This window comes from Cuculus canorus, chromosome 16 (genome assembly GCF_017976375.1).
Source record: "Cuculus canorus isolate bCucCan1 chromosome 16, bCucCan1.pri, whole genome shotgun sequence".
In the NCBI taxonomy this organism is placed as follows: Eukaryota; Metazoa; Chordata; class Aves; order Cuculiformes; family Cuculidae; genus Cuculus; species Cuculus canorus.
In genome coordinates, this window is record NC_071416.1 from 5170849 (window position 1) to 5194593 (window position 23745).

At 41.1% G+C, this 23745-nt stretch overlaps 1 protein-coding gene across 10 annotated transcripts in view; it reads left to right on the forward strand.

Annotated features, from left to right (window-relative positions):
* PTPRT (protein tyrosine phosphatase receptor type T) overlaps positions 1 to 23745 on the forward strand; it is a 452370-nt gene that overhangs the window by 285958 nt on the left and 142667 nt on the right. For all 10 annotated transcript variants that reach the window (XM_054081441.1, XM_054081448.1, XM_054081450.1 and 7 more), the window contains exons 8-9: positions 6768 to 7064; positions 9171 to 9280. In XM_054081441.1, coding sequence (XP_053937416.1) covers positions 6768 to 7064; positions 9171 to 9280 — 407 coding nt within the window. The remainder of the gene's footprint in view (positions 1 to 6767; positions 7065 to 9170; positions 9281 to 23745) is intronic.

The following is a 23745-nucleotide window of genomic DNA, read 5'->3' on the forward strand; positions in this document are numbered from 1 at the left end:
TTGTTAGGGAACAATAGTTTTAGGTATAAGATGAAGAAAGCTTTCATTTTACCCTCTCATAACACAATGAAAAACAAATCCATTTAAACAGATGCTAATAAACTATTTCTTCGAAAAGAAGTGTTTCATTATCTTGAAGTTGTTTACCAAGCGAAGGTTTGGCGGCTCTGCTCCAGATGTGAACTAGAGCAGACACAGGTAGGGAGGGCTGTGCTCTCAAGTTGAGGTTCTCCTCTCCCACCAGCACAACTTTTTTGCACTTTTTTGCACAACTTTGGGCCCGTGCCAGCATGTGGACTTTTATTCCGTGAGCGTGACAGGCACACGTCGTAACAAATTGAAAGGTCTGCCAAGTTTCTCAAACATCAGATGGGTCTGAGCTCAGTTTAAAGGCACTTGAGTTGATTATTCTTTTTGTTTGTTTGCTTTTACTTGCCAAGTTGAACTGTGAGATCAGAAGATGCTTAATGATATTTGAAATGTATCAAATATTTTTCCTTTTTTTTTTCTGAAATCTTGGTGCAGAATTCAGAGTAAAATTTGTAACTGAAACAGAACCAGATCAATCAAATAATGAAGATATGCTGTGATCTGAACTAAGGTGATTGTTGAGAGCTCAGTCCCTGGTTTATCTAAGCACATACTCCCTTATCTAACTTATTTCAGCTTTCTTTTATAATAGACCCATCTGTGCAGCAGGGCTCCTCCTTCTTCATTGCTCAGAGAATGCTATAAAATAGCTTAGTTTAGCTAATCAGTTGCAATGACTCCTACTATTTCGTGTGCGACTTTGGGTTTAGTTGATTGCAGATATCTCAACAAACAGGTTATGTGGTGATTTTATTGTATTGATCTCACTCTTTTTTCTCTTTTCTCTGTTGTAAGTCTCTCTCAGAATATGTATTTCTGTACGATTGCCTGCTTTCAACTTTGTCTGCATTGGCTTTGGACCAGTGGTGATATCCAAATTGGTTTAAAAAAAATAAAAGTTAGATCCAGATACTAAGATGTTCTTTCGGCAGAAAAGTGCGAAAGCTAAAACGCTTTTATAGTGTTGAAAGACTATTGAACTCTGTTTTAACCAGTGTTTTTAACTGGCGTGTCTGAAAAGGCATTCATACCCCATTCAGGTTTGGAAGGCATTGAAATATGATGGGCAGCAGCTGTGTGAGTTGTGACACTCAGCAAAGAAACTCTGTCACTGAAAGATGTGCTGCGCTTCAGGGATGGACAGAGTTGTCCGTCATTCTGAAACGTCCACATATAGGACATTGATATGGAAAGTGTTTATGGAACAACTCATCTGTCAGAATCTCTTTGAAGAGATGAACAGCATGCACTGTAGAGTTGGTTGTTCTACCCTGAACGATCACACACACTTGAATTGTGTGTCCGAGGCCAATCACTTGAATGCTTTTGTCTGTTTATCTTGCTCTGGTTTTTGATAGTAGCTATGTTTCCCTAGACTTGTTTCATCCTGTGAAAGCTTGAGGAAGAGGAGGAATAGAGAATAAAGGCAAAATAGAGAAGGCTTCAACCCTAATCTAATACCAATTAAAATAATTGTCAGGCAAATTACTTTGGGTTCCCATCTGTAGAACGAGAACAGTGTCTTTGAAAAGGAAACAGCCTAACTGCTGATTCACAGTCATTAGGAGTTTTGTTTCTGTTGCGTAGGAAGTGGTCACTGTCTCTATTTATTGCAGCAGTGAAATATTCTATGAAAGTCTCAACCATTCTGTGATACTACCGAGTTTATGTTTTGTAAATGAAAATGAATTTAAATACATTCTGGGCTACAGAAAGAGGTTGTACCATGCTGGTAGTTGGGAGGAGACAAGTTTTGTTCCTATCATCATTTACCAGCGTACTGAGTCTTCTCCATGTCTCCTTCCAGTCTGCCTTGGATGAAAGATTGCGTGTGTTACTCAGGTGCCCAGACGCTGGATGGCCTGATTGGGTTGGCTAATGAGGTCAAAGGGGTTTGCGTATTGAGGAGAAGGCAGGAATGAAACTCATGCCTATTTTCTGTATTTTTCTTTTTCTGAAAACATCAGTTCAGGTTTCAGAGAAGGCTTCTGCACCTGTCATGCTCATTTTTCTTTCCTTTGTGCATTCCCAGTCTTTGTAACCTACTGCTGGGAAATGGAATTTAGTCAGTGGACACCTGCGCTGCAAATAAACTGCCTCCTGCTCTCCATGGGGTCAGGAGACATGGGCACAGGGCCTTGGACAAGCATGGACATCTTCCACTTAGTGTTGAGTCTTTATTGACAGCAACAATTTCCTGCAATTAGGGCTCTGCAGCAGGTAGTTAACCTGGGGGCAGCGGGTGATGGGCTATATTTAACTTCACTGCTCAACGTTTGAACCTCAGTGCTCTACTGTTGCTTCCTTTCCTCTCTGTTCTCCTCTTGATGGAGGGGTATAAAGCAGAGACAACTGTTATTAATAATCTGAATCAACCTTTGCCTTTCTACACCTCACCTTGAGCAAAAAGACTATGGTGAACTAAATGAGATCTGTAACTCTTGATAAGGACAGAACAAAAACGGCCATGAAAGTCATATTTTCTGTAACGTGCAGTCTCTGAACATTGCAGGTCACTCTTGGGTCAAAAATGTCTGCTTACTTGGACTGAGGACTGGAAGCACAACTGAAGGATCACTGGGAGAGTTTGTTTCAACTTGGGCCACTTGTACATCACAAGTACTTCAGAAAGGTTCCTGGTCTGCTGAGTGTTTGCAGCAGCCTACCAGAGTAATGATAGGTATCAATGCATCAGTGGGAGATGCGGTATTAAAAAGTACTGTTCAATCCCTGATTTTGATGTGAACCTTCAAAACGTAACTAATAGTTCAACCAGGGGGGAATAAAAATACAGCATTTGCACAGTGAAATCCCAGAGACCGCAATTTTCTTTGCATGGGTTCAGGATTAGTTTTAATAGATTGGTGACAGCTATTTCATTGCTCCTGCCTTTTAAGAATTTCCTTTGGTTTTTCCAAGGTCTCAAGGCGCTTAGGAAATTTTACTTCTGTTTATGCAGACTCCAGTATCTTTTTATATATGATCTCTAAGTATTCAAATTGGGCCAATCTGTTTCTGTCTTGCTTTGGTAGGTACCTTAGTACAGAAGCTGAGATATAGATTAGCAGCTTTTCTTACACTGGCGAAGTACGAGGTTAATAATTTTGGGTTTTCTTTAAAGCATTTTTTTGAAGCTATAATTCCAAGAATACAAAAACGGAGCAATCTGTCCAGTTTCGAATATTCGCAGCCACTAGAGGATGGTAAATCAATTAGAAACATTTTTAGTTTCCTTATTTCTTTCTGGGGAAGGTAAGTCATTACAACATAATGAAAAATGGGATAGGTGCTACAGACCTTTTGAGATTTTTATGCTGAACCGAGATAAAATGTGGAAGGGATTCCATGGAGAAGGCTGTAGGACCACTGCCCTTTAAAAACAACAGTGCAAACTCTCAGCTTTGAAAATGAGTTTTGTTGGGTTACGCTGCAGAGGAAATCAGTGTGGGAACAGGAAAACATTTTCAAAATTACACAGTCTCTGTTTCCACAAAAAGGAGATTGAAACCGAGAGAAGGGAGCCAGAGAGAATAGAAAAGGTTTATGGGTCCATCTTCTATTTGTTGATTTAATTCCAGTTTGGTTTCTCCCTCTCTGAACCTAAAGTTTTAATAGTTTTTATTTACTTTCTTATTCCCTCTTTGCTCGTAAATCTAGAAGGCCATTAGGTTTCAAGTCTCTGTGCCTGCTGGCAAAGACTCCTCGGATGATGGGTATTTCTGAAACCTGCATCCCACTCCTGCTTTCACTGTGAACTACAGCATCGTCATCTCATTATTTTTCATTGAAAAATCTCACATTTTCAGATTATCAGCCTGAGAACAGATAGTTCCTGGGAGAATGTGGTGTGTTCTGTGATTGCGTGGTGGAGTCTGGACTATGTTGGGAATTTGCATTCTAGTTTCTCACTTTTGTAAGTCAAAGTAATCTGTTAATAGGCTGGTTACTCTATGGAAAAGATTATGTGGAAAAAATGAAGAAAGGCCTCAGGATGTATCGTAGAGCATCCGCAGTAAAATTTTGAGGATAATTAAAAACCTGTTTATACAAGGCAGCTCCCGAGGCTTACAGTTTTGGGTAAGAAAGAAAGAGTGTAAATGTGGACAAAATCAGAAAGCAAGCTAAAAAAAATGCAAGTAATCTTCCATAGTCCGAGTTTTGGTCATGAGGCTTGGTGAGATGCTGCTGAATAAGAATCGCTCCTTACTCTCTGATAAAGTCAACGCATCTGACATCAATAAACCAAGCACGCTCTAATTAGCCATTCATTCCATAACATGACTGACTTAAAGAAAATAACTGTAATTTAAAAAAAAAACAAAACAAAACCACTAATGTTAACGTGGAGGTTAACTGCCTTCTTCAGCTGCATCATTGTCTTGGCAGGAAACGTTTTTGCTGTGTCTCAGCCATGTTCTGTGTTGGGGTCTGGAGCAGATTACTTGACGTAATGGAGAGTTCTGGAGGACAAACATCTGTGTCTGCTTTTGGTTTTCCTTCTTTTTGATGCCTCTGGGAACAAGGCTTCTGCTTACCTTCGCAGTTTCAGAAGCTGAAATATTTCACAGAACCATTGCTTTGCAAACCTTATTTATCTATACAATTCATGTACGGAAATGCTCTTTTCATGAGTTTATAGTAAAGGAATGATTATCACCTAGTGCTAAATATATGTGTGTATGTTTATGCATACAAACTTCTAATTTCCAAATCATGTATTTTTTGACAAGCAACACTAAAGACTGAATTTCAAGAGGTGTTTTTTGGATGCTGAGGCTTATATAGAATTCTAAACCAGTTGCTAGGTTTAGACCCTTGGTCTTTTAATATCCATCATATTACAAAAGTATCTTCTTGTGTGTGTATCTATATAAAGATTCAGAATAGTGTTCATTTTGAAAGTAGCTATTTTCTCATTGCCACTCACTAGCGACTTTTTAGAAGTAATACAGAATATGCTGGTTGTTATAGTGTATTTTCTGCTTATGCATTGAAGTCAGAGTGGCTGCTGCATGCTTTACTTTCAGGAATTAGTCGGAGGCTTTTTCTCCACTTTAATTATCTTTCAAAGAAGCTCAACTAGTGTTTGGAAGTCCTTGTGACTTTTCTTTATTTGCATGAAAATGTTCCCTTCGTAGATTGAACTTGTGAGAGATCATGAGAAGTGGGCAAAGCACTGAACTGTGCTACAAATCAAGAAACTTTATGTGGAATTACGTATTCTCTAATCACCTTACTTAGATGTATATTAAGCAAAAAGCAAGCAAGATATACAAGTTGAAGAAATGTCAGATAAACAAAATATGATTTGTAGTATTATTACCATACGACATATCTCAGACACTGATTTTACTCACTTATTCTTCCTTGATATCTCCATGTCTGGTGGTACATGCATTTATATTTTATATAAAGGGCAGAGTCTGTAGTCAGAGCATTTGAGTTATGCTGTTAAAAATAAATTAAGGAACAGCAGGTGAAAATGACTCCTACACATGAATATTCTAACTACCTCAGTCACATACTATAGAAAGAATAATAAAGAGAAGTGAAACTTTGGTGGAGGCAGGCATTGATATGACCTGAAATTAAAGTTTGATTAGCACAAGGATGGGATGACTCGGAACGCTTGCTCAGGGAGTGGCACGATCTGCTCGCGTGCCCTGCCGCCAAAACATGCGAGAGTTTAAGAAATTGAGGGGACAGTGGCACTGGCATGTTGAAAGTCAGGTTCTTCACGTGATTTGCACACTCCTGTGCATTAATCTCTAAGGAGAATGGGTTTGGTGTTGGCAGGAGAGTGTAGGGGCTACGCAGCTAAATTGAAAGGTGAGAGATTTGAGTTCCTTCCTGCACTGGCAGCCGTTTCCTATGTGCTTGGATCACTCGAGGCAGCACTCACCGACGTATTTAGGTACTTCGAGTAGACCATGAACCACTTTTTTTTTTTTGAGTAAGAATGAAGTGTAACTTTGACACTAGACTGGTGCGAATCATGCTGACACTGTTGGATCCAGGGAGGTTTCACAGGAAGGAGCAGCATGACCACTGTCCAGAGCCCTGTGATGGGCTTATCTGGGAAAACTCAGGATCCGGAATACTTTGTGGAGCTGACATTAGTTTCCCTATCACTTTTACATTATAAAGATGAGAATCATAGAATAGAATCATAGAATCACAGGGTTGGAAAGGACCCACTGGATCATCAAGTCCAACCATTGCTAACACTCCCTTAAACCGTGTCCCTAAGCACTTCATCCACCCCTTCCTTAAACACCTCCAGGGAAGGTGACGCAACCCCCTCCCTGGGCAGCCTCTGCCAGTGCCCAATGACTCTTTCCATGAAGAATTTTTTTCTGATATCCAGCCTGAACCTCCCCTGGCGGAGCTTGAGGCCATTCCCCCTTGTCCTGTCCCCTGTCACTTGGGAGAAGAGCCCAGCTCCCTCCTCTCCACAACCTCCTTTCAGGTAGTTGTAGAGAGCTACAAAGTCTCCCCTCAGCCTCCTCTTCTCCAGGCTAAACAACCCCAGCTCTCTCAGCCGCTCCTCATAAGACTTGCTCTCAATATTCAGAGCTGTGCTGTTCTTGCATACTTTGGCAATACAGAAGAATGTACATGAATGGATGACTGACTTTTTTTTTAATGTCAAATTGTTTTCTTTACTGGTTTTACAGATCCTGTCCATGGACCACAAAATGTAGAAGTCGTTGATATTCGCTCTCGGCAGCTGACGTTACAGTGGGAGCCCTTTGGTTATGCGGTGACTCGCTGCCACAGCTACAACCTCACAGTCCAGTACCAGTATGTGTTTAACCAGCAAAAATTTGAGGCAGAGGAACTCATCCAAACTTCTTCCCACTACACCTTGCGAGGTCTTCGGCCCTTCATGACTATCAGGCTGAGGTTAGCCCTCTCTAATCCGGAGGGCAAAATGGAAAGCGAGGAGTTAGTGGTGCAGACGGAGGAGGACGGTGAGTTATTTTGGCTTTATTTGCTTGGTTGTTTTTTTTGAGGGGGAAAACAAATATTCTTTATCTGGAAATAACAACATAACACTCTGCCCCATGAGGCTTCTCTGGACAGTGTGTGCACTATGGAAGTAAAATTTCATAGAATCATGAAATGGTTTGAGTTAGAAGGGACGTTAAAGATCATCCAGTTCCAACTCCCTGCAATGGGCAGGGACACCTCCCACTGGATCAGGTTGCTCAAAGCCCTGTTCAACCTGACCTTGAACGCCTCCAGGGATGGGATAACCACAACTTCTCTGGGCAACCTGGGCCAGTGCTGCACCACCCTCACAGCAAAAAATTTCTTTCTATGTCTAATCTAAATCTACCCTGAATTTCCATTTCACAACCATGTTCCTGCATGGGCAGGGACAGCTGAAGCGCCAGGCTATAGTAAACACAACTCTGAGCAGTTACTACATCAGTAGGTTTAATTCTGTGGAAGTCACGTTCTGAACTCCCCAGAACCCACAGAGTAGCTTCCTTTATCACATGGGCAGAAGTAATCTGGACATTGTTGATTTTATATCACTGTCCCTAAAAGAACTATAAATTCATTTGATGCCAACTATTCTGTTCTTGATACAAAGGAACTGTTTTCTGTCAGTACTGATGGGAAGCTTCAAAGTGTTGCTGTCCCATCTCTGCTGTTTCAGACCAAGGACTCTCACAGACCATAAGCCTTCATTCTGTCTAATGTGTTATAAAAGAAGTGTTCTTCCTCTGCCAGAGCTGCAAGGAGTTGGTGTCCTGAGTTTCTCTCAGCTGAAAGTGGCTCTCGCAGCCCAGTATATATTATACGGGAGGACACAGCAGGATGGCAGATCTTTCAGAAAAATGAACAGGGTTTTTATCAGACTGATTTCAGAGTGCACTTAGTTAGTTATCTTCCACAACGTTAAAATTTTGCTTGAGTAAGTGGATTTTTAGCTGGCCTTGTAGCCATAATGAAATATAAATCTTACATTGTTACTTTGCTAAGGAAATCAATCTTTCATATTGGCAAAGGCCAGTAGCATCTTTATGCCAGAGTGCAATCTGGCTGTTTAGGTGGATAGAGCTTCATTGTTGTGTGGGCAGAAAAAGGCAAATTGAATTCCTTGATGCTGCTGTGCTGTACTGGAGTAAGGATGTGCTGAAATTAGCCTCATGATGTTATGGATTTTGATTTTATTTACCATTTGGGGGTGCTGATGGATGAGAACCTCAGCGTGACCCTGCAATGTGCAGATACCCAACCATATTCTGGACTGCATCGAAAGAAGTGTAACCAGTAGGTCAAAGAAGACGATTGTGCCCCTGTACTCTCATGAGACCTCACCTGGAGCTCTGTGTTCAGTTCAGGAGTCCTCAAGAGACAAAAGGCATGAATGTGTTGGATTTAGTCCAGAGGAAGCCACAAAGTTGGTCTGAGGGTTGGAGCACCTCCCATACGAGGACAGGCTGAGAGTGTTGCCGTTGTTCACCTTGAAGAAGAGAAGTCTGTGGGGAGACCTTAGAGCAGCTTCATTACTGAAAGGGGCTCCAGGAAAGCTGGGGAGGGCTCTTGGTCAGGGAGCGCAGGGAGAGGACAAGGGGAAACGGTTTTAAGCTGAAAGAGATGATTGAGATGAGATCCTGGGAAGAAATGTTTTCCTCTGAGGGTGGAGAGGCCCTGGCACGGGTTGCCCAGAAAAGTTGTGGCTGCCCCATCCCTGGAGGTGTTCCAGGCCAGGCTGGATGGGGCTTGGAGCAACCGGATCCAGTGGGAGGCGTCCCTGCCCATGGCAGAGGGGTTGGAACGGGATGTGCTTTATGGTCCTTTCTGACCCAAATCATTCTATAATGCTATAGGATATTAGATTAGAGTATTCTTATTTGAACTGAAGTCTGAGAATAAGCATTTCATAGCGATAGTACCTTGATAAAGGTAATGTCTGTAGGGTTTGTTTTTGTTTGTTTGTTTGTTTTTATTTTCAGCTCTGACTCTCCTGTCTGGTGGCCTTGTGGTGTCTTCTGATGTGTGTGCAGTTGGAGCTGGTGGTAGCTTCTAACACAGTTCTTGGTTGGTTTTTTTTTCCCCTGCAGTTCCTGGACCTGTTCCCTTGGAATCCATCCAGGGAGGACCTTTTGAAGAGAAGGTCTATGTTCAGTGGAAGCCTCCAAATGAGACAAATGGCATCATTACTCTCTATGAGGTGAGGAGAACAGATTGTTGTCAAGGAATATATGCCACAGGGCCCTTTTCATATGTGTTTAAGCCAATCCTGAGCTCTGAGACGTTTCAGCAGGTGCTAAAAGAAGCCTGATTAAAATAGATAAGCATCTTCAAGATAGTCTGCTGCTGTCACTGAAAAAGTTTTCTAGTTCAAAAGAGAAAAGATTTCTTTACCAATACTAGTGGCAGAATGTGAGCCATATATTCCCCCGTGTCTTGTGTGTTCAATTCCTGCCCTCTTTTTTTCTGCAATATCTCCAAGGTATGTTTCTTTTCTTTTTTTCTCGAGGTAAACTTCTGTTAGGTTTTATATCCAAATAATGCAACTAATTCCTCTCTTGTCTTTCCAAGAACCTTTCTTGTGAATCTCAGTAGAATGCAGCCAATAAGTCTTATCTTAATGTGTTGTTCTTGATTATTTGAATGATTCATCTAATTTATCCCGGACATTTTCCCCAATGCCAAACAAAATGCACAGCAGGTCATAGGGTGCCTACTGACCAGCCTATGTGAGATGAAATAAAAATCAGATATGTCTCTAGAGGAGATGTTTCTTGTTAAAGTAAGAGTTATTGTTGCCATGTGCTTCTGGTGAAACTGCATCCCTACTGTCATGTACATCCAAATATGAGGAGAAGGAATCTAGAAGGAAGACTTCTTTGGAGAGGGTACTGTGAAATGAGAGACAGTCTTACAGAAGGAGGTAGAGACACTTTGATTAAATTGCTCAAAGCGGTGCGCCGGTTGTGCATGAGCCCGTTTCAGTGTATGGGTTTAGCATTTAACACAGTAAGATTAGAATGACTGGGAAGAAATAGTTTTATGGTGATATAAAAATCCTTATTATGGGCTTGTGCAGAAGTCTGATGCAGAGGGGCAAGAATAACATTTTTTGCTTTCTCTTTTATGCTGGGAGAACATACAAATGTATTTTGGAAAAGGCATGCAGGAAGCGACTTTGCCACTGCCAATGAAGTCCTAGTTTCCTCTTCCCATTCAGCTTCTGAGTTTAGAACAGCATGTCTTATAACATGTTACTCCTAGATCTCCTTGCTAGCATCAGCTGTCTAACACAGTGATGGTCAAATGGCAAAAAAGCATATTTAAAACCAATGGACTTTTACACTACAGCGTGAGCAAGAAATCTTTCTCCTGAACTTAAATGTAACCACGCTTTTAGGTCATGTCTCCAGTTTACTCACAAAGCATACATTGAATTTGATATGGCAAGACTAAATGAAGGCATAGAAGTTCCTCTTGCTAATTTTGTGCTATTCCAGAGAGACAATAACCCTTGACTAAAGTAAGGAGTAATTTTTTGTGGGTCACTGTTGAGACACTTTGTGGAAATCTGTGCCGGTTGCATACCACTGTCTGTCTGTACTAGAACTACAACTAACCCTTGCAACATCGTCGTTTCTGAAGGTGTACTGCAGGCTAGCCTGTGCCCGTGTAAGGAATTATGCAGTAAAGCTGTCTGTATTTTCAAGGATTTAATCTTGAACAGAATCAGTCACAAGTTCATTAGCTTTCTAGTAGCATAGGAGACCTATAATGGAACACATTTAAAATAATCCAAGTCAAATGATGCAAAAATAAGTCCTTTTAATTTTTAAAGAGGCGGTTTCCTACTAAAATATTGCCTTGGGCTGAGCTCGTTGAAAGGACTTCAGCAATGAGTAGCTTTTCTGGCTGAGCAGCTGCATAGAGATACTTTAATGCCTCCAGGGTAGTGATGCATCATGACAGTGCCTTTGCCCCTCCAGTCATGTCATTGCTCGAGTCTCAGTGGAGGCACAAACAATTTTTTCTTTTCTGATAATGACTCTATGCATATTTGGCAGCTGAAACCAAAGAGGAGTCAAGGTGAATTCAACTCCTTCCTCCCTCCTCCTCCTCCCCCTCGTCTTCAAAAGGATGAGAATCCAAGCATTCAAAACACCAGGAGAACCAGAGTGCCTGAAGGTTGTCATGACTGGAGATATTTTCCTTTCTTCTCCCTTTTTACATGTGAAAATTCATACAGAACATTCCCATTCCAATCAGCTGGAGATAAAAATACACATGAGCAGTTATGTGTATTATAACCTGGAGAAATGGCCATAGCATCCTCAGCATAGTTGTCAGGCTGTTAAGTCTGTACCACAAGCAAATATGAGTGCCTGTTCCAAGTAACAGGAGATCCTGGTTTTGAAATTGCTCAGTAAAAAAAGTACAAGTAAGTCTTTTCATAGAAACGTCTCATCTTGCTACGTCTAATTGAAGTTTAATCTTCCTAAAAATACTGAGAAACTTCCAGTATTGTCCAGGTAGTTGCATCTTTTGTGTTGCTTGTTTAATCACTAGCCTACTACAGATAGTTAAATCTGCACCTGTGTCTCTATTGGTGCTATTTTAAGATTTCATGCTACACTTCTGGGACCAAAGTAATTTCTCAGTAGTGATGACCTCCAAGGTGTTACTTTAGACAGGGTTCAGCCATTTTTCAGTATCACCATGACCTTACACTTCTTTAACAGAGTTCAGCTGACCTATTGGATAATACAGCGAGAAAAAAACCTAGTGGTTAGTCTCTGATAGGCTTCCAGTTCTTTCCTGTGACCTGCAGTACCGATCCAGGTAGAAGCAGAAGGGTTTCATGACAACAGAAGAACAAAGGTCAAACTATGAACTTGTGCAGCGCTCCCTTAATGAGGTCTCTGTTGGGAGTGCGGCGCCTGACACCCGGCACTGGCGCTGCTGTTCTGTCACACAGAGGAGCTGGGAGGCTCGGGGATGTGCTAGCAAACCTGCAGCTATCTAGAAACTCTTGCAATTGTGTCACTGTCATTAAGGAGAAACAAACCTGAGAGTCTACCAAGATTTATTCAAGAAAAGTTCCCTGCAACGTACTGATCAAGAAATATTGCTTCATGAATTTGAGCTAATGGTGTCAAGTTCTGTGTTACACCTGGAAGCAGCTGCCTAGATTCACACACAGGTATCACTCAAGTGATGGTCTCTGAGACTCCCTTGCGGCCAAACCCTCCTGATAAAAACAAATAAAATAACCTCCTCCTGCTGAGTAATAGTTCTCTTCTTACCAACACCTTCAAGGCCTGATTAATTGTATCTGGATACTATATTTTCCCTCTAGTTCTGTTAAAAAAAAATATTTGTAAGCTTCTGAAATGCTTCCAAATAAACACACCATTGAGTATACTTACATGCACTCGCTTACTTTTCCTTGGGACAGATTTTATTCTCAGATCCCTAATCATTCTTGCAGTTCCCTGCCAGGCAGACTTCCATACTGCACAACTTGCCACTGCAGCTTGCACACGCACTGCTTAGACGCCAACTGGAATGAAATTCAGCAGCACAACCTTCAGCAAGTCAATTGGCAGCCAGAATCACTCATTTCATAATGACTGAATACTCCTAAAGAGCCTAGCCAAAATTAGAGGACCTTAATGAACATTTTTGGTTTAAGCAAGTCTCTTGTGATTGATATTTATCCTTCAAAATGCTGTTGTATTTTAATAAATGTGGCGATAGTCTTGCATTTAAAACTGGTTTAAGAATCCTCTGTGCTCCGCTGGTAAATTAATTGTGTCACTGGGTACAGCCATGGCTGGATTTTTAAACAAAGGAGCCTTATAGGTCCTCAAATCAGTGTGTAATTGCAGCTTGTTTCTTGGGAGCAGAAACCTCTTGTTTAAGGGAAGTTGGAAAGCTCTGGGAATTGCAAGTCGGTTAATCAGTATGCTGAAAAAATTAGGATACGATCTGCATAGAAACTAATTAATGGTACAGTTCATTCTGGCAGTGTTAGGGGAGCACTGCAAAGCTGTTTTAAACACGAGCGTATGCTGAATAAGGAGGTGTCAGTTGATCTGTCCAGTCCAAGAAACCATTTGGGAGGTGCATAGACTGCTGTTGCAAGGAAGTCGTGCGAGGGAGATAAAGCTTAAGAGCTCTGTCTGTAGTCAAGTCCCCAGGTAGCTTCAGGGTGTGTCAGTACTTACAGGAGACAAGTAAATCAATCTGTGTTCCGAAACACAGCTAAACAGCAATAATGGATTTTGCTGGTACATTGGTTTGGGTACAGTGCTCTACAGAGATGGTTTTGCATGTGACATTCATGAAAGAGGCATTATTACAGCTGTCTCTCGTAGTGAGCTGAGTGGCGGAACCTAATAATATTCCAATAAGTCTTGTCCCACCTTCAGTCTCCTGACAGACTGAAACCACTACGACTTGTTCAGGTTTTTTTACCAGTCCTGAAATGCTGCTATGCTTTAAAATCCCTAGTAATCAACCGGTGCTTATTGTGTTTATACCATGTGAGATTTCAGCTTCGAAGCCTTTGTGTACAAAGACAAGCAGCAAAGATTTTGGTTTTATTAGTAGTATTATTTTATCCTAAGTATGTGTAAAGTCAAACCACCATCAAACAGCAGAAAGACTTATGTTGTCATTGGACTGCAGGAACAAGCAATCAAATTTAAAGTCGGGGACCACGTTTGGCATTTAAATTCTCCTGCTTTTAGATGACATGAGGTTGTCTTAAGCTGTGATTCTGTTTGTTCTATAAGGCAAATTGAAGTGCTTTGGGTACGTGTGTGGACCCGGATATTTTGTGCAAACTTGCACCTTGGAAATGTAGATAAACAACTTATATTTATGTTTCACTTTTTGTTTGGGCAGCTGGAAGCTTGTGAGTGCACTTTATAAGTGATGCTGGCTTTTGCCTTTGTAAATAAGTTTTTTTGTGATCGCAAAGTTGTCAGGTCTTAGAATATTTCGCCCTTAAAGGGCGAAAGGGGGAAAAAAAACCCCAAAACACTGAGCATCCCTGTCTGAAATATTTGTTACATCACCCTGGGGGCAGGCAGCTATTACATCCTAGAAGCATTGAAAGAGTGGCTACAGTATATTCAGCATCTTGGCTGGAAAAATGACTCTCAGACTGTTGGTGTCAGTTCAACGAGCCATGCATAAAGGCGATGTTTAAACAGCAGTCTGTGTTTTTAAACATTGTAAGGTGTAGTCTTGTAATCGCTTATGTTTTCATCTTTATGATTAAGTCCCATGTGGGTTGCGTGTGGCTCTTGGGATAAATAAGGATGCATCTGCACCTTCTAACCAGCAAGATTTCTCAGTCACTCTTTCTGAAATGCTGTAAATCTCTATTCAGGTGCCAGGAATAATAATATAAGGGACTTTCGTACACAATTTCAGCCCTTTAATGGGATTCTTGGAGCCTAGTTCCTCTAATCCCAGTGGATTTGAGTTTAAATTACGCTTTAGAGGTTACAGATCCTCTTAGTTGCCATGTAAAATTGCAGTCTGCCCTTCATCATCTCTCCAGTTGCCAATATCCCGTTTCTTCTTGATCACTTCACTGACTCTTCCCTGCAGGAGAGGTCGTTACGTGGAAAGTGCGTGTTAGAGGGTCATGCATCAGGTCAATATTTGTGGGATGCACTGCCTACATTTACAATAGGGTGGAAACAAGTTTCTTCTGCCTTTGTTGCCTGGAGGTGCATATTTATGATAACACAAAACATGATTATCTGTGTGATAATTATCTGCTGCGTGGATATGTATGCATTTCTGTTCATAGACCTTTTTTAAGATACTTATGAAACCTGACATCTTTAGAATAAAATCTTCCCTGCTAAAAGTTGTAGCAAAAAAAAAGGTTTCCTGGAAAAGCTGAAATTTGGGAGCTCAACTTGGCTTAGTCATCTGTTTGTTTATTTAAAGGCTTTTTTGGTTAAGAAGAGTGAAAAATGGCTCCCACAAGAAGGAAAGCAACAGCCACAAAATCTTGCAACCAATTTATATGAAGCTCTACAGACGAAGTAGTAGAAAGATGGCAATTCTCAGAAATTGCCTTCAGTGAGAAGTGGGTTTGAATGTTCCCATGAAAATCAATCATGTTATAGCTTCTCAATTGCTTTCTGTGGATGCACGATACTCCTGGGATGGAGCTTTCTCTCTTAAGCTCACTAAGTGTGCGCCGAAGGAAGTCCATGCTACACACAGCTGGTTCCTGCATTTAGCTGAACATTAAGAAAACATTAAGGAGACACTGTTAAGTGCTCAAAACCCAGGAAACGATCAATTAAGGATTGTATATTCATTCCTTAGTAGTACATAGTAGCAGCATTTGACAATGGAGTCTTCAGGCAATGGGATATCATTCTCTGTTCATCTGCAGCACTAATGTTCTCTTCCCTTGACACCGGATTTATAGGGTGTCTTGTACTGCAGTGTGTTGTTTGTCCAGAGTCCATGAAAGTCAATTACAGGAAGAATAAGTGTTTTACTGCACCTCTACTATGTTGAATTAGAATTCTTTAATAATCTAGACTAACAACAAAACTGTATGACCATGTATAATCTGTTTCACTTTGAAACTCCGTCAACTCTGTAGAAGGCTGCTTCATCCTCTCAGTTATGTAATGAAAGCTGTGCATGCATACCAGCTAAATTAGTTCTGTAGTTAATGGCTTTTTGTGCAGATTTGCACTGGAAGAGGACTGGGCTGGCTGAAAAGAAATTGTTTATTATATGTTTGCTGACTGTAGTATTTACTGAGCATTTGGTGGACAGGTTGGTTGGATGCTGCCAGCGTTCTGGTTCCCTCCCAGTCAGGATTCAGGCCAGAATCTGGAAAATGAATGGTGCTGATTGCACTGATTTATATACCATATATATATATAACTGATCTATACAACATACACCTGAGCATTGTTTGCTTCCTTAGTAGGCTGAGATGCCAACGTCAGCCACAGACCCTGTTGTTCTGTTTCTGGGACGAGGCAGGGCTTAGTGAGACAGCTTTTTGGTGAAACTTGTGGAGCACAAGGTCACAAGAAATATCTTTTCTTTCACAGTATCCCACAGAGCACCCTTTTCTTCCTCACGGCTTTTTAACAATGTAATATGGCTTATAAGCTCCCTAGAATTCTGGTATATGCTCGAGTGACCCCACTGCCGTACACAGGGCTTTTAGGGTGGTTTCTCTGATGCTGCAAGAAAAGCTAACTTACCCGTGCACAATAATATAGAAGCCAACATATACAGTGGCTGTGCTAGTGAAACGGGATGCTTCCCTCTCCCTATCACATTTGGAAACGTAAAATGCTGTGGCAGAACTGAAGTCATTTGGAATTGGGTTGATTTCAAGCTGATGTGGGAGATAAGAGCCACCTGGTACGTCCGAGGGCAGTGACTGCCCACTGCTCATGGTCCTTACACGTAAGGAGGGCAGCAGCAGGCAGGATTCCTGCCCCAGGTGCAGGTGGGACGCCGCAGATGTAGGCAGGATTCCTGCCCTAGATGCAGGGGACGCCCTAGATGCAGGGGGATGCCCCCAGGATGCAGGCGGGATGCCCCCAGGATGCAGGCGGGATGCCCCCAGGATGCAGGGGGATGCCCCCAGGATGCAGGGGGATGCCCCCAGGATGCAGGCAGGCCAGCTGTTTACTCAGGTGCTAAACCTTGTTGAAAAGAGCCTGCTGTATTTTTGTTGGTGTTCTTCCTCTCCATCCTGTCCCGGTTAGTTTAACACAGCTTTAAACTTAGGAAATGTTGAAATGATTTCCTAATTAAGGCTGCTTTTCTGAATAATCACCTTAAAGAGCTTTTGAACAAACTTCTTCAAGTTATGTAGTATTCTTAATTGTGCACTACTCGCTGTTGCTTGCAGGATACGCTGAACTTAGAAGCATTTGTTAATGATGCTCTGTTTTCCACTAACATCTTGATGAGAAAATGAGAGGAGGTTTTGAGAAACTCAGATGTCAGAGGTTTTTTTAAATGTATGACAACCTCCAGGTAAATAGCATACTTGTGTTATAAATAGGATGAATCAATTGTTTCAAAAAATTGCTTGATCAAGTTTTCCAGAAATAAAAGCATAATACGGTCCCTTGAGCACAACAATTTCTTTGATTACCTTTTTATTGTTCTTTTGAAGCCAATAGACCTGCAGCAATATAAATCCCATGCAAATGAGAAAAGATATTTGGCTATGACAAAACATTTTTATTTTTTTTTAAAGGAAGGAACTGAATTATTTTAGTGTGCGTGTCGGGTTCTTTCTGAGCAAAACTAAGTGATAAGAACTGGAAAAAAAAAACCCAACCAAGCTAATTACTTTTATAACAAAGTTCAAATTAAAAAAATCCCTTTCTAGATATGTGAACATTTTGTCTTTCTGTCTTTCAGTGTTTATTTTCTTTTCTAGAAAAAAAAATAGACTTTTGGTGTATTCTTCTTTCAGACATACTATTCGTGTTGCTTATCCAAGAAAACAGTTGATCCTTAATCCTATTTCTTCCATCTAATATTTTCAAGTGCTAATTTACCGATGCAGTTATGGTAATATATATAAAGCTCTTTAAGCATTCCCTATTCAGAACATACAATAGTTTGCTTACCAAAAAGTAGTAGTTAATTCAGTTGAAGGTAAGCTACAGATACATGTTTGTACTTCCTTCCTGAATGGTTATTTCCATTTTATCTTAAGTATTGCTTAATTTAGCAAATAGATAGGATCAAAAAAATCCAGAAGTGGTGGCTTTATTCTGTAATTGGTGCAACTGAGTAACTGTGTAAAAGAAGAAAAGCCAGGCAAGATATGATCTTCTGATCGCTTTCATCAAGAGGAGATGCCAGTTCCTTTTGGCAAATTAATCATTTTGCTGTCCTTTGTGCGTGTGCGTTAGACACAGTCTGTAACTATGATCCTGCCATCCAGCGGACGAGGATGGGTTTGGGTTTAGTTTCTTGTACCCTGCTCTCATTACCAGTCTTCGTCACTTTGAGACCCTTGTCTCCCTTTTTGCCTTCTCCTTTTTTTCCCTCCCTCTTTGTTGCTATTTTCTCCTGATTTCTGTTTTCCCTGCTGCCCAGGTGGTCTCACTGACAGAAGGGTAGGATGGCTTTTGGAAGGATGCTGGCAGCTGTTATATTTCAGCTGAGCGAGAAAGACTTGTTCTGCCTTTTGTTTCTGGTTTAACAGCTTTTGACTGAAATAGTGCAAAGCGACTTAGGATGAGGCAGACACTGATTTGGAAAATAAGCACAAATTGATAGTTTAAGATTTAAGTGACTAAAAGTATGCGGTCTTACAGTTGTCAGCTACAAATGTAGCTGGGACTGATATTTCATCTATTAATGTGGCAACAACATCTTATACATAATGTGGGTCTTGTTTCTGTTACTTCATGGCGTATAGCAACAAGAACAGCTGTAAGTGATGCTGTTAATACTCCACGGTGCCGGTCTGGGATTTCGTTCCTTGCCCACAGCTTTGACTCTGCCCAGTGTAGCATGGCAAACCAGTTAAGTGGTGCTTTCAGCATCAAGAACTAACTGAGGAACAAGTATGGAGATTGAATAACCGCCTCAACGCTGCAGTCCTATCAAAGCAATTTCTATAGTTGTCATTTTCTGCTATTAAACTGAACAATGAGGCTCTCCAATAAAATCATATGAAATAACAGCTCATTAAAAACTCTCCTTAATATATAGCATGCTAATTAATGTCAGTGGGGTGCAAGCTTGAATGGCAGAATAGACTATAATGTTTAGAAAGTAGGTAAAATAAAAGAAGATATTTTATCATTAATGACCTTTTAGTAAACCTAATGAAATTCTTAATGGCCTGAATACATTACTGAGGCGCTCCCAGTTGCTTTGTTACCTACTCCGTTCTTCCTCCTTTTCTCATAGACATTAAATTTGATTTTATTTATAGAAAACAAAAAGCAATAAAGTCCCAAGGAAATATGAACAGGAGGAAGGAGACCGAGCAAGGACAGTAGATAAAGACTTCTCAGCCCTCCTATCCCTGTTCTTGGTCGGGAGAAAGACTTCTTATAGAACTATGTTATATTCTGTCATTGAATATGTGTCATCTGTGTTTGTATCCAGGTTTGATTGACTCTGTGTGACTCAGAGTAGATACGCTAGGGAGAAAATGGGCCTCTTATTCACGAGGTCTCCCTAGGTGAACTTCCATATTCACTCTAGAGCTGTGCTATGGCTTTTTGTGCTGTTACCAACCATGCTGTGCTTATGCCGTGACTAAATCAAAGGACTTCATTCTTCAGGGCTTTTAGCCTTTCGCATGTTGCCAGCCTTAAATATAACTTGCAAAAATGCTGTTTAACTCTCCCTTGCCCTTCTCCCGAAAGAAGTAGTACAAGAATGGGAAAATGAAAGGCCTTTGCTTCCTCCCATTTCCTGGGTGAAATTTAGTGGACAGGAGGATGTAAGCATCAATAATTGCCTGGCTTAAACGGAGTTTTAGGAGGGAAAATGTGCCCAATCATCTGGTCATAAAATATATTCTTCAATTCTGAAGTGCAACACTGGAGAAGGATTCTTCACTAACCTGTTTACTAAATCTTTCCTGTTCATTAGAAGATAACTTCCCTCAAATTATTCCTTTTGTGTAACACTTGGTGCAATTAACGTTAGTCTTTTGCCCCAAACGTCTGAAACTTCCTGATAAGATTGAAACTAACCTTCATCCCAGCTGCAATCCAAAGTCACCTGCAGTAGTAATTGTTCCTAAGAAGCACAGGCGGCTGGCAAGTCCAGGAAAAAAGAGCCCATGGCTTGCTGTGTAATCATGTTTCCATCAGCTGTATAGAACCATGAAATCGATTGTCCCCCTGATGTACCATGCACTTGGGAGCAGAAACTGTGCTAGGCAAGTTAATTCCTTGTTTGGCTCCCAGCACACAAAAGAAAAGAGCTTTTTGCTTCCCTTCCCATTCTCACAAACCAAGGAGGAAGGGAGCACAAATCACCTTGAAATCAGAATTCGAGAGCATAGAGGCATCAGCCAGCCCTGTTTTTGTTTTCTTAATCACCCAGCGAAAGCATGGCAATTTAGAGGAAAGATGCCCAGGCTGTTGGCTCCATACAAGGGAGCTTGGATGAATGACAAAACCAGTGGTGGTGATGACCAAGTAATCAGAGAACGATAGGAATTGTGAAAGTCTGATAGAAATGAGAGCTTGGTGAGTATCTCGTTGATGTGATGTCCTCTGATATTGGAGTCATCAGCTTCTCTCTTCTTCTGAAGCTGAAAAAAAGTGATATTGTGAAGATACCGTCTTGAAGCACTGAAAAGTATTCCTCTTCAGATGTCTACATAGAAGGTCTGGCCCTGTCTGCAGGGGCCATTCAATGCCTGTTTCAAGCTTTCCCATTTTAGGAATATTTTGATCTTCCAATATAAGTGCAACTCTATTCAAAATATATAAAAAAACAACCCACCAGTGAAAATTCTAGGAGCATCTCCTTCACCCAAGTCTCTTGTCCCTGGAAGACTTAAGATCTCCAACACTTTTGGTTTATATGTTGAAATGTTCCAAATTCATGGTTGCTCTTCAGTCTGAAATGCTGCCTCTGCTGGTTCGTTAGTCCTTGATCTTTCATGGGTTAACTCTAAAGCTCAGAAGAAGGAATTAAGGAAAGCAAAGATTTTGCCTCCATCCTTAAAATATTCCTACAAGGCCCATAACTGATGGAAGCTCTGAGAGAGGACACAAACTAGAAAATAATTAAAACAAAACCAAAAGCCTCACAAATAAAAACCAATGCAATAAGTAAAGCCAAACAACTGCTGAAACAGGAAAAGGTGCTTCTGTACAGAATTATGTTGTCTTTTAGCATGAATAATCTTTCCCTAAGGCCCACTTTAGTGACCTTTCCAGTGTCAGAAATACTGTCCTTCAAGATGTTGGGCAAGTTCAAGTCATTTCGTCTTCCTGGGCTCCTGCACAGAGCAGCTCCCACCCGTGACTGATGTTCGATGTGAGCCCCGCTAAGGGATTGCCATCTCCATTGGATATCCCATGGTAACGTGTGCGCAACCCTTGGCTCTTCCTGCAGCAGGAATACTGGCAGCAGAGCAATATGTTATGTCAGGGTTTTGGTTTGTTTTGTTTTGCACAGACCATGAGAGGCTTATGGCTGCAGAATGATTGTTTGTTTGTTGGAGAAGAGAAATAGGAACACAAATCACGTGCACAGAACTTCCGCGTAGCGCTGTCTAGGATATTTTTCCTTCTAGTGCTTGATAAGGTTCCTTTTTCCACTGAGCCAAAAGCTTTTTCTAAGCTGTTTAACTTTATCTGTCTCTGTGACAGTGTAAAACCTGTATTAAATTTAGAGGAAAACAAAATAGTGCGTATACAGCATTATTAACTTGCCATTTTCTTATTTAGGACACAGACAAATTAGAAATTATTCAGGTTACCCAGACAAAAGATACACCCTCAAGTAGCTATCATCCTTATTAAGGATGAACTTCGTGAACCTCAACGATGCTGCTGCTGAGCAAACAGTGCTGCTTGGTAGTAGATGTAACTCAATCCTTTTCCTGGGGACTGTAATCTTTCTCATTATATTTTATGAAATCTCTCGTGTAATGCTCCTCTTTCCAGAAACAACTCTCTCTTCGTTTCAAACTTCTCTATATGGTTGACCAGATTTCCTGCTAAATAAATCCATAGCTCCTTGTGCCAGCAAGAGACAAATCTGTTGCTCAGCTGACACTGAAGCTGGAACAACCTTGGCTTGGGCAGGAATAACGAGACACAGCCCTAGGCTATAAATTACATTGACTTGGGAATGACGGGAATTCATTCTGCTTTGCCTGAGGCGAAGGTCTGCTGTGCTGTCAGCTGAGTTTCTTAGACACTCAGTTCCCTCTGTCATGGTAATCAAGTACCAAGAAAGCTGCTTATGAGAGAGTTTTGTGGAAATCCCTTGCTGCCTTCTACTAGTTTAACTTGTGTAATCTCAGCAGCAGTGGCAGAGGAGCATCTATTTCTAGCTGCTCCACTGACAGATTTGGATAAAGGCAGGAGACTTTGTGGACCTTCGGAACAGCCTTTCTGGACCATGAGAAATTCCCTACAGCTAAAGTGGTTTGCTAATAGTTGTCATGGGAAGAAACGATATCGCTGAGCTGCAGTCCTGTCTGCTGCATGGAGATCTTCGTGTTTTCCTTTGCTACTCTGAGAATGCTCAGTAACACGGAAAGAAAAATCATGTCAAAGTGTTTGACATTTCTAATAGGGGAAGCATGGTAGCGATGGCTCTCTTTTTTCCCCCTCAAACAAATCTGAGATAAAGATGAAGCCCTAGCTAAGCTTTGTGCTTGGGAAGAATCAAGATGGGCAGTTTACCCACTGCTCTTTCATGTCATTTCATAGTTGCTTTGGCAGCTTTGCTCCTAAAGGGCTCCACACACATCTTGGTGACCAAATTATTTGCTGGGATTTAACACGGTGCTGTCTAAACAGAGTATCTGTGAACATAATCCTTAATGATATGCTTGGGGGCACACACTGCTTGTGGAAGCCTTGCCTGTGATTAATCAATTAAGAATAAGATAAACCCAACAGTGGTTCCTCTGTTTCGGTAGACGATTTGAAACATGCGGAAGCCAAACGTGCCTCTGGACTTGTTTGCGGTTCCACATAGGACTTTCAGTGTTGTTCCAAATTGGATAAGCATAGAAATGAAATCTTTTGCAATTATCCCTGTGCACAGCAGGTCCTTCAAGAACGACAGCAGCCTTTTTTTTGTTTTTTGGAGAATACCTCCTCCTTGTACCAATAGTAATATCTATGATAAAGAGCAGGACAGCAATGTTTTTACACTCTTGCCAAATAGTCTGTGTATAGGTTGTTAAAAGAATGTGTTCCATGTTCGCTGATCTGTCTGTGTTATTGGGCTGTTTGCAAGTTGGGTCCTGGACAGGACTGGCTGAACCACCATCTGGTCAGGAGAGTGTCAGGGTTTTCACATGTCTTTTACAGGTCTCTTCTGAACTTATGTTCTCTGTCAGTGCAGATGAGAAAACCAACAGAAGCTCTTAAACAATACTCTTGTATTATATTGATCTCATTAGGATACCCGCTGGCTACGTCTTTACAGCAAAATGTTGGTACGTTGTCCCTGCACATGCAAGTGTTTGCATCGTGTGCAACGCAGCTCTCCTGCCTCTCTCCCTAAATAAGCAGAGTGGAATAAAGTTATTACAAAAACAGTTAACAGCTTTGAAATAATTTCCATGCATCTTCTTAGCTGTTGGAAGACAAATTTGGCATTTCAGAAGATAGAGATGTATTTTATTTTTCATTTAGTTCCCTTCTGAAAATTTGGGAGCTCCTGCTGGTGATGTTCCTCGGACTTCATACAAAAGGAAGACAAGTATTAATTTATAGGAGAAGCACTTTCCTCTGTGTCCTCTTCTCACTAAGGGAATGCAGGATTTGGGCAGTGTACTCCGTGATGTCGTTCATGCAGCTTTTAGCAATCCTTAAGTTTACTCTTTATAAATATTTTTGCATATAAGCTCTGCTGTTTATAAATATTGCCGGAAACTAAATGCACTGCAGTCTGGTACAGACCACTCAG